Source organism: Erythrolamprus reginae, chromosome 13 (genome assembly GCF_031021105.1).
Source record: "Erythrolamprus reginae isolate rEryReg1 chromosome 13, rEryReg1.hap1, whole genome shotgun sequence".
In the NCBI taxonomy this organism is placed as follows: domain Eukaryota; kingdom Metazoa; phylum Chordata; class Lepidosauria; order Squamata; family Dipsadidae; genus Erythrolamprus; species Erythrolamprus reginae.
The window spans coordinates 16,012,106-16,023,356 of record NC_091962.1 but is presented as its reverse complement, the minus strand read 5'-3'; the positions used below and the strand labels follow the sequence as shown (position 1 = coordinate 16,023,356).

Sequence of the window (11,251 nt, the reverse complement as noted above, 5' to 3'; positions counted from 1 at the left end):
GGGTCTCCAAACTTGGCCATTGTAAAACTAGCGGACTTCAACTCCCAGAATTCCCAAGTCCTTCATCTATAAGGCCAGAAAAACAAAATGCACAGGTACAGGACAGGTGGTACATGGCTCAACAGGAGCACCTGTGAGAGGGACCTTGGAGTCCGAGTGGACAACCATTTAAATAGGATCCAGCCGTGTGCAGCAGCTGCCCAAAAAGCCAACCCAGTTCTCGGCTGCATCAACAGAGGGAGAGAATCAAGATCACGCAAAGGGTTAATGCCACTTTATTTATTATTTATTTATTGTATTTATATGTATTTTATAAGGCCTTGGTGAGGCCACACTTGGAATAGTGCATTGAGTTTGGGACACCACAATGCAAAAAGGAGGTTGAGACTCTAGAAAAAGTGCAGAGAAGAGCCACAAAGAGGACTAGAAGGCTAAAACCTATGAAGAACGGTGGCAGGAACTGGGTTTATGTCTGGTTTAATGACAAGGACTACAGGAGACATGATAGCACTGTTACAGTATCTCAGGGGTTGCCCCAAAGAAGAGGGAGTCAAGCTATTCTCCAAAGCAAAAGAGGAAGGAAGGAGAGAAAGAAAGAAAGAAAGAAGGACCAGGGGAGACACGATAGTAGCCTTCCAGTATCTCAGGGGTGGCCCCAAAGAAGAAGGAGTCAAGCTATTCTCCAAAGCCCCTGAGGGCAGAACAAGAAGCAATGGGTGGACACTAAACAAGGAGAGAAGCAACTTAGAACCAAGGAGAAATTTCCTGACAGTCAGAACGGTTGACCAGCGGAACAGCTTGCCTCCAGAATGCTCCAACACTGGAAGTTTTCAAGCAGATGTTGGATAACCATCTGTCTGAAGTAGTGGAGGGTTTCCTGCCTAAGCAGGGGCTGGACTAGAAGACCTCCAAGGTCCCATCCAACTTTCCTCCTCCTCCTATTGTTGTTGTGGTTGTTGTTCTTGTTGTTGTTCTTCTTCTTGTTATAGTTATTGTTGTTGTTATTTATTATTATTATTATTATTATTATTATTATTATTATTATTATTATTATTATTATTACTGGAATTCTGGGAGCTGAAGTTCACGAACCTTAAACGGAACGTGCTTGGAGACAAAATGTATTTGCACAAAATGTACATTTGCAACCCAACGTATTCTTATTTATGAAGCATTTAAGAATTGACAGCTGACGCTCTTTGGGCTGTTCACAACAGAAGACTGAATGCCTGGGGGTCTGTCCCTACACTTTGCAATTAAATTCTCTTGGCAACCTGGAGAGGCCTGGAACCCTCTGCCCCTCGGGACAGGATGGGAAGCCACTCGGATGCTTTTGTCTTGGAGTGGGGGGTCTCCCCCCCTTCAAGCACAAACCTTGAGGAGTTTCAGGGCTCGGACCTCCCCGCTGTGCCGCAGGTGGGGCCCCCGGCAGAGGTCGACCAGCGTCCCACATCTGCAGACAGGAAAGAGGAAGCGGGGTCAGGCCACGCGCAAAGCAGGCGGGCTCAGCTCCTCCAGGGTTTGTGCCAAGAAACACAGCGGCTACAAAATCCACGAGTATTGCGGCTGCCTGGGTAAATCACGTTCTCTGCTCAGGCTTCTAGCCCTCATGAGTACGTGGCAGCATTTCCTAAAGCGCATGCTGGGGTGTTTACGGCGTGCGCCTTCTGTCACGCACCCACCCAGAGCGAGGTTGCCGCATGGTCTGGTCTGCAGGTGACTTCAGCAAGCGAGCCCATCCAGAAAGGAAGCCAAGCATGGACTGGAGAGGCCTGGAAAACCCCTCTGGGGAAGGGGCCACTGGGCAGCCACCCCCGCCCCTCCCCACCTGCCCTGCCTCACCTGTACACGGTGGCAGTCCGAGATTTCACCTGCCTTCTGATGATGTCCAGTTTGAATCGGTTGTGCTGAAAGGAAGGAAACCGATCCTCATCTAGGCTGCCGAAGGATCCACCCAGAATTTGGGGAGAACGTTTGGAACCCCTCCCCATTACCATATTTTTCAGGGTATGAGACGCACCTTTTCTCCTCCCTAAAAGAGGCCGATAATTGGGGTGCGTCCCCCAGCCCTAATTAGCTGCTAACCATCTTCCCAGCTCTTCCCTTGCAGGCTCTTTCGTTGTTTCTCTCTGCAAAGAATGTTTTCCAAGCCCTAAGTCTTTGCAGGGGTTTTTTCATTACTCTAACTTGCTCCGAGTAAGTTTCTTTCCAGCCCTAACCAGGTGTTAACAATGTTCCCAGCCCTTAGCAGCTTGCAAGCTCTTTCATTGTTACTCTCTGCAAAGAATGTTTTCCAAGCCCTACGTCTTTGCAGGGTTTTTTCCATTGCTCTAACTTGCTCCAAATATTTCTTTCCAGGTGCTAACAATGTTCCCAGCTCTTACTGGCTTGCAAGCTCTTTCATGGTTACTCTCTCCGAATAAAGTTTTTTTAAAGCCCTAACCGGCTTTAATGTGCTGAAACTGACCAGACTAAGGACACTGGCCAGATGAAAACCTTGTAAGCAGATTTCCCCCCCTATTTTCCTCCCCAAAAACTCAGGTGCGTCTTATGCTCTGAAAAATACAGTGATTCATTTTATGAAGAGTTGAAGAGAAATCCTCTGGGCCTTACTGACAGGAAAACAAACTACAAACCATAACTATGTACACATGTAAAATGTTATATATGTAACACTTGATCTTAGTTGTTGTTTTTGAATGTATTTGAATGTTGTTCTGTATATGTTTATACATATCTTTCTTTGTGTCTTTCTAATGTATACATTCAATAAAGATCATTAAAATAAAAAATAAATAAACCAGCGTCAGCCACCTCCTTCCACTTCAAACTCTCATGAAAGATTTCCAAGGGTTTGGAACTCCCTGCCACTAGAGGGGAGGCCTGATCCTTCCTGATTGCTCTTGTGCGGGGAAAGGCATCGGGATTCACACAAACTTTTACAAAATTAGGTCATTCCGGCTGCCAAAAGTAGGTTATAATTAACCGCCGTGTTGTTTTTGATTGAGCCTAAATTACAGGTTTACCTTCTCGCTGGGACAAGTCGGTAGCTATTTTGATTACTGTCGGTCATCACGAGTTTTGGATGGAGGCGTCAAGGACGATCAGTTGAAAACAAAACAAGTAAATAAAAATTGCAAAAGTCTGAATCGGCCCCTGAAAAATGCTGGCTCATCTCTGAGTTACTCTTGGCAACCACACACTTGTTTTGGGGATAAACAATGCTGCTTGTCCTCATCGTCGGCCCTTTTTTCTGCTCGACTTCCCTGTTTCCCCAAACAGCTTGTCAGAGCTCTGCGGCAAGCGGCATTTAGAGGTAGACTGCTCCCGACCACAGAGGCTCCGCTTAAGACACCGTGACTAACAACCGCTGGAGGAAGCTGCTCCCGCAGACCTCACATCCTGTGGCTGTGTTCCCGTTTCCAAAAAATAATAAATAAATATATGTGTCAGCCACGAAAGCTTTGAGCAACCGGTTCCTCTCCCCAGACGGGTTAATTTGCGGGATTAAAACTCGGGCTGGGAAATTCCACTGGGGAAGCAGCGGCCGCTGGCGGTGGGACTGTCAAGGGCTTTGAAGTCTGTCCGTTAAAGCAGAGCAGAGCTCCAAAAATGAATGCCACGTTCTGAAGCCCCCACCCCCTCAAAAGAATGAGTGGAATTAGAAACATGGAAACCTAGAAGATTGACGGCAGAAAGAGACCTCCTGGTCCATCTAGTCTGCCCTTATAATGTTTCCTGTATTTTATCTCAGGGTGGATCTATGTTTATCCCAGGCATGTTTACATTCAGTTACTGTGGATTTACCAGCCACGTCTGCTGGAAGTTTGTTCCAAGCATCTACTCCTGTTTCAGTCAAATAATATTTTCTCACGTTTCTTCTGATCTTTCCCCCAACTGATCTCTGATTGTTCCCCCCTTGTTCTTGGGTTCACTTTCCTATTAAAAACACTCCCCTCCCGAACCTCATTTAACCCTTTAACATATTTAAATGTTTCACTCGTGTCCCCCCCTTTCCCTTCTGTCCTCCAGACTATACAGATTGAGTTCATTAAGTCTTTCCTGATAAATTTTATGCTTCAGACCTTCCACCATTTTTGTAGCCCTTCTTTGGACCCGTTCAATTTGATCAACATCTTTTTGTAGCTGAGGTCTCCAGAACTGGACACAGTATTATTCCAAGTGGGGTCTCACCAGCGCTCTCTACAGCGGGATCATAATCTCCCTCTTCCTGCTTGTTATACCTCTAGCTATGCAGACAAGCCTTCTACTCGCCTTCCCTACGCCTGACTGCACTGTTCACCCAATTTGAGACTGTCAGAAATCACGACCTATCAATCCTTCTCTTCTGAGGTTTTTGCTAACACAGAACTGCCTATGCAATACTCAGATGGAGGATTCCTTTTCCCCAAGTGCATTATTCTACATTTGGAAACATTAAACTGCAGTTTCCGTTGCTTCGACCACTTATCTAGTAAAGCTAAGTCATTTGCCATATTACAGACGCGTCCAGAAATATCAACCCTATTGCACAGTTTAGAGTCATCGGCAAATAGGCAAACCTTCCCCTAACCGCACTATTCACCCATTGGGAGACTAAATCCTTCTCTTCTGAAGTTTTTGCTAACACAGAACTGCCAATCCGATACTCAGATTGAGGATTCCTTTTCCCCAAATGCATTAACTTCCATGTTGGATTAAAAAAACAACCACACTGAACTTGACCTCTGCCAATGTCCGTTCAAAGGGGAACCAAGGCTGCCTTTCCTGCCCCCACCTGGAGCTGCCTCTGAGGGGGATGGACTACAACTCCCATCGGGCACCCCGGATCGAAGGGATCCTACCTTGAAGAGCTCCAGCAGGTCCTCTCGGGAAACCTCCAGCCGTTCAAAAGGGACCTCGGCTGCGATGGTCGCGTTGCACAGCTCCTCCAGGGCCGGGAGGTCTTTGCTGGACACCTTCCTGGGTGGGAGAAACCGGGGGGGGGAGTGGTGGTAATAAAATGGGGCATTGTGGGAAATTGTGCCACCCGGGGAAGAGTTCCTCCTCCTTCCCTTTGCCAGAGTCTTTGGGCGGCTTTTTAAGCTGGCTTATCACTCGGGGGAATCTCCTGGTGGTCTCCCATCCCAGCCAGCTCAGCCAATGCTGCCACCTGCTGGGCCCTTCCACCCAATCACCAGCCAATCAAGCGACAGATCACAGCCACCTCATAGCACAGCCTACGAGGACACCTAGTGGGCATTAAAAGCACGACAGGCTCCTTTATTGACAGGAATGGAATAGAATAGAATTCTTTATGTGCCAAGTGTGATTGGACACACAAGGAATTTGCCTTTGGTGCAGATGCTCTCAGTGTACATAAAAGAAAAAGAGACATTTGTCAAGAGTCATGGGGTACAACACTTAATGATTGTCATACAGGTCAAATAATCAATTTTAATAAAAATCTTAGGATACAAGCAACAAATTACAGCCATACAGTCCTAAGTGGGAGGAGATGGGTGATAGGAATGATGAGAAAAAACTAGTAGAAATAGAAGTGCAGACTTAGTAAGAGGTTTGACAGTGTTGAGGGGATTATTTGTTTGGCGTTTGGGGAAAAACTGTCCTTGTGTCTAGTTGTCTTGGTGTGCAGTGCAAACCCAGAAAACCCACTGTGTTCATCCTGAAGTTGTGTGAAAGTTGTGCAAAGGAGCATGGAATTACGCAATGTCCATTCCTTTTACAGAATCCTGTAGCCGGAAGGGACACCCCGCCCCCTGAGGTCATCCAAACCAACCCCTACTCAGTGCAGAAATCACAGCCCAGACATCTCCTGGAATGAAGGCAGGCAAGGGGACGCGACCCCACCTCCTCTGGGGGCCATTCATGTCCTGCCAAACACCTACCGTTCCTCATCCAAATGTAGGTCGTAGAAGAAGCCCTGGTCGGTGCTGGGCCCATGGCACAACAGGGCCCCGTAGAAGCGCTCAGCCGCCTCGCCCAGGAGGTGCGCGCTGGAATGCCAGAAGAGCTGAAGAAAAATTCAGGGAGGGGGTTGGCCTGCTGAGTTATTGGGACAAAAGATCCCCAACCCCCCCACCACATCCAACAACCTTGCCCCTTCTGGGCTCAGCTTCTCGGGGGGGGGGGGGGGGGGGGGGAAGGCACCCTTGGCAGATGGAAGCTCTGCCAACTGAAGCCCCCCCCGCCCCTTCCTCGCTCCTCACCTCTTGTCCGGCCTGAGAATCGAACCCCACAAATTCCACAGTGGCATCCCCTTCCAGAGGACGATCCAAGTCATAGAGGCTTCCGTTCACCCGTGCCGTTACCGCAGCCTTGGCCAGATTCTGGCTGGGGGACAAAAGAGAGATTGGAGTCACTTTGATCAATGAATAGTTTAAAAAAGAAAAAAAAAGAGCATTTGCCTGGGATAAATAAATGCCACTCCATGAGAAAAAAAGGGCCCGCGGAGTCGGCCTTCTCCAAGTCCCGTCGGCCAAACAATGTCGGCTGGCAGGACCTCGGGGAAGAGCCTTCTCTGTGGTGGCTCCGGCCCTTTGGAACCAACTGCCTCCAGAAATCAGCACTATCTCCACCCTACCAGTCTTCCGGAAAGCTGTTAAGATCTGTTTTTTCCGGCAGGCCTGGAATTAGGCCGATTGTAAGTTTGTATTATTGTTATTATTGATTTTTACTATTAGATTTTAACAGTTTTTATTGTTGCTGTATTTATTCTGATTGTGAGCCGCTCAGGATCCGTTTGGAGTCCGTTTGGAGGCATATAAATACAATAAATAAAGAAGTAAACATTTTGCAAAGAGTTGCCTGGGTGCTCGAGAGTCACCTGATCTGCGAGGCCAGCTGATAAGGGGTGACGGTCCAGGATTCGCACTCGAGGCTTTGGCCATCTGGCAAGGAAACCAGGATCGGACGCTTCTCCCGGAGGGCTTGGCGCTCGTCTGCGGCAACCTTCAGCCTCTGGTATAACGCCAGACGCTCTGCCACTTGGGCGGGAAGAGATGCTGCCTAGGGAGGGAAAGAGCAGAGTTCTAATCCTGCGTGGGAAACACACAAAGACTTGAGACTCCTAATACATAGAGGCCAATCAGGCACAAAATAGGGAGAAGAGGTTTTAAAGGGAAAAAGGGAAACAGGGACCTACTACCACTTATGGTGGACTTGCCAAGTCGCTAAAAAATCGTGGCGCAGAATCAAAAGCTATCTAGAGCAAATTGTGGCACAGACCATCCTTTTAAAACCTGAACTTTTCCTTCTTGGTATTGCAAGGCAGAAATTTAAAAATGAAGACAAATACTTAACCCTCCATATTATAACGGCGGCAAGATCGCTATACTGTATGCGCAAAATTGGAAAAGAAGAAACGGCCCCCACAACTTTAAGCCTTGAATCTGCAGAAATGACCAAAATGACTTTGGAATTACTGTACAGGATAAAGATAAATTCAAAATTTTACAAAATATGGGAAAATTGGTACAAATGGCTCAAACAGAAAAAATGCATTAAAAACCTAAAGGAAAAGGAAAAATAGACACTCCTTCCTTCCGTACCCAAATAAAATGAAAATATAGAAACACTGCACCATAAATCGAGGGAACATAAAACCCCCAAACACCAGTTAGTACCTTTCTCAGAAATATCCAAAATGAATACAATATAATATACAGAACTAAAGAAAACAAACACACAATTCCACTCACTAGATACAAATACTTAATATTTGTATCAACCATACTGTGATAGTCAACAATATGGTTGACAAATTATGTCTTTTAGATAACAAATAACTATATACAGTATATGCAGTGAAAGAAAATTTTGATGATAAGCAAATAACTATTTGCATATATCCAACGCCACTGAAACTGAAAGATTTGTCTGTCCGCTTTCATTTTCCTTTCTTTGTATGTTTTGTTGGTTTGGATTGTTTTTTATAGGTAGAAATTTAATAAAGATTATTATTATTATTTTAAAAGAAGAAGTTTAAATGGCCAACTGCCAGCCCTCTCTCCTAAAATCTGGCCCTGAACCTGCATGCACGCACAAGCCAAAAGCAGCACTCCAAAACCTGCAGGTCCAGCCTTCCTGGTTGAATGCCTGCTTGTTACTGCCTAAAAAAAAAAAAAGCAGGTGGTGGGGAGCGGCCCGAGACCCCCCTTTGAACTCCCCAAAGGCACAAGAGCCACCCCGAAAAGCAGCGAACCCCCGAGAATAATAAACGTTTATTTATATGTAAATAAATAAATAGGCAGCAGACCGTGTATTCTCGGCGGGGGCCGCCCCTCCTCGCCCAAATCCTCTTCCAGGCGCGAAGGAACCGCATCTCTCGGGAAACTCGCGTTCCCACGTGCACGAAACACGCGCGCCTCTTTCCCCGGGGCAACCCGGACACGCGAAGCCAGGCAGCCCCAGCGTGGGCGTGGCTCCAGCCTCCGCAGGAGAGGAAGGAGAGCGCGGATTGGTCGCGCGGCCGACCAATAGGCTCGCGCGCGCACCAACCCACAGCAGGGCGGGACGCCCTTGTTTACGTTCCCCTCCTGCAACAAAAGCCCGGCGGAACGAAGGTTCCGCCTCCATTGGGAGCCATCGCGGCCACTCGGTCCCCCCCCAAAAATCCTCCCCACCAAGACATTTCTAGGCAATTGATGACACCCTCAACACACACACACGAAGGTGATTTGACTCATTTAGGCTCAATCTTGCTAACGGCTGCAAAAGGCGAACTGAAACCTGCGCCCCCCCCTCTGTTGACCTCCCAATAATGCAATGGGCGGCATACAAATCTAATAAATACATAAATAAATGGTCAACTCTCAGCTGAGTTCCCATCAATGCTGGCTCCTTATTGTCCTGCTTCCTCTATTATATACACTGCTCAAAAAAACAAATAAAGGGAACCCTCCAAGAGCCCACCCTAGATCTGAATGGATGAAATATCTCCACTGAACATCCCATTTGCACAACAGCAGGTGAGACTGTCAGTGTCGCTTCCTAAGTGGACAGTTTGATTGCACAGAAGTTTGATTTCCTTGGAGTTCTATTGTGTTGTTTAGGGGTTCCCTTTATTTTTATTTTTTGAGCAGTATATTAAAGAGCTGCCTGCCTTTCAGGTTTCTTCTGGAGACCCCCAGATGCCTGAGAAGACAACTGCCCACCTGATCTTAGCTCAACAGGGCTTTCTCCCCAGAATGGGGCGTTACAATTGCATTCTTGGGACCCAGGCCTTAGATGCCCAAGCAACGGTCCAAATAAACAGATAAGAGAAAAAAGGAACAGTGAAACGAATTAGTCCATCCACAGAGCCACTAGTTTTCTCCCAGTCTGTCACAAAGCATAGAGTTCCTTCAATGGCCTTCACAGAAAGACATCAAAAACAATACCGTTTCCCCGATTCACTGGCAAACCAATAAGCGCAAATGGACATAAAAAGCAAATAATCCGATGCCTTGAATATGAGGTAGGGAGACAAGTTGATAAACTAGAAACAAAAGAACGCAGAAGTTAGTTGCAGAAGCAGACCCAAGAATGATAGTCTTGATAGGAAGGCGAGACCCTGTTGGCATTACAAATCCGTTCACACAACCAAAGGAGGTAGCGGAAGAAAGCCAACCAAGGTAGATATGGAGGCTGCCACCAAGTCTTCCCTCTCCCACAACATCATTGCAGCCCTGACTATCACATGCACATTCCCTGGATTGGCAGCCATCACGAAAACACTGTGGGTCGAGTCACAGCCAAGCCATTCCCAAAGCATCTCCATCACAAATCCCAACTCAGCATCCCACCCATCCCCATGGCAACCTCAATGAAGCCCCTCAATGACTACCCCCCCTTTACAATCCTTGCCTTGTAATCAATCTCCAAGGAGGAGCCCTTAGCTTCTTCTCACCCACAAGCCCCCAACTCTGCAGTGGGGAGACGGGGCAGGCATGCACGCAAGCTGACTTAACTCTAGTCTATGTGCCATGCGGCCTGGTCCCTCCAAGCAAGCCTAACATTGCCCTGGAATTTCTCCCAACTTCCAGAGGGCTTTTTCCTAGGTTCTCCTCCAAGTCCAAGGTTTGCATATGTTATCTTTTGCAGATCAGTAGAAAATATTACCAATCAATTGTGCTCAAAATTGTAGCTTTAATGGCCCTTCAATTCCACCCCATCATCTCCTCCTTCACTGCAGCCTCTGGCTCCATATAATAATTCCCCCTTCAGCTAATGTGAGCCCAGACTGCGTTCCCACAACACATTAAACCAGAAAAGCATCCATCCCCTTAAAACCCACCCAGGCTATCAACAGAAGACCCATTTGCTTCAATCACTGGACCTTTTGCAGCAGAATTATTCTGAGCTCCCCGAGGGAACCTGTCTTTGGCTAATCTAAGTGGGAGCAGACCCATTGTTTAACAAAGCTTAAACAGAGGGGGTTCGAAGTCAAGGGTGCTCAGCCAGTTTGCAAGTCAGGTGGCACTTTTAAATCCTGGCTCTTTGACACCTGTTTTCAAAGAAGTCAAGGAAGGCATGGCCAAAAGCATTAACAGCCATCAATCAGCCTCCTAGCTTGGCTCACTCCAAGGTGGGAAATAGTGACCAAGCAGTGAAGCAGGCCTCCCGCAAGATCCTGGATCCCGTCACAAAGGTGCTTTTCAAAAGGCAACTGGATTTTCTTGGTTTCTTTCCCTGAAAACATTTCCCCTCGTCCAAGCTTCTTTGTTCTTCAGTGAAGAACTGAAGAAGCGACTTGGATGAGCAACAGACTGTTTTCAGGGAAAGAAACTAAGGAAGTCCAGTTGCCTTTGGAAAAGCACTTTTGGGACAACCAATGACCTGGAGGATCGACTCTCCCATCCCGGATCCTGGTGGCACCCTACCCAGGGACCTATTCCCCATGCTTAAGACAATTCCATGCCCAAAATTAAAGGCATCCGGTGGCTCTTTTGCCACTTGGTTCTGCCAAACAAGGCTGCATGGAACAGGATTCTCTCACACACACTATTGCCAGCGCCTGACTGTCCCTGGCAAAACTGGCCAAGGGCCTCTCCATATTAGCAGAAGCAACCCAAGCGCACAGGAGGCCGATCCCAAGTGAACTGGGGCCATTGGAAAACCACGGCTGCAGAGCCTTCTGACCGGAGGCAATGCTGCTTCCTCATCTGTCCTCAAAGGATTTGCACTTTTTGAATGTTTTCTGTGCGCAACATGAGCGTAAATATTGGACTAAAATGAGAAAAAGCAGAATTCTATGGGCAGCTTCCATTTT

General features: G+C 47.2%; 1 protein-coding gene across 1 annotated transcript in view; it reads right to left on the bottom strand.

The window, feature by feature from the left end:
* Positions 1-8,418, bottom strand: part of LOC139175485 (threonine--tRNA ligase, mitochondrial-like) — a 9,180-nt gene extending 762 nt beyond the window's left edge. The window contains exons 1-7 of the mRNA XM_070766610.1: positions 8,258-8,418; positions 6,827-7,008; positions 6,210-6,333; positions 5,889-6,013; positions 4,845-4,962; positions 1,843-1,907; positions 1,375-1,453 (exon numbers count right to left, since the gene is read on the bottom strand). Coding sequence (XP_070622711.1) covers positions 1,375-1,453; positions 1,843-1,907; positions 4,845-4,962; positions 5,889-6,013; positions 6,210-6,333; positions 6,827-7,008; positions 8,258-8,323 — 759 coding nt within the window. The 5' untranslated portion in view covers positions 8,324-8,418. The remainder of the gene's footprint in view (positions 1-1,374; positions 1,454-1,842; positions 1,908-4,844; positions 4,963-5,888; positions 6,014-6,209; positions 6,334-6,826; positions 7,009-8,257) is intronic.
* Positions 8,419-11,251: the final 2,833 nt, after the last annotated feature.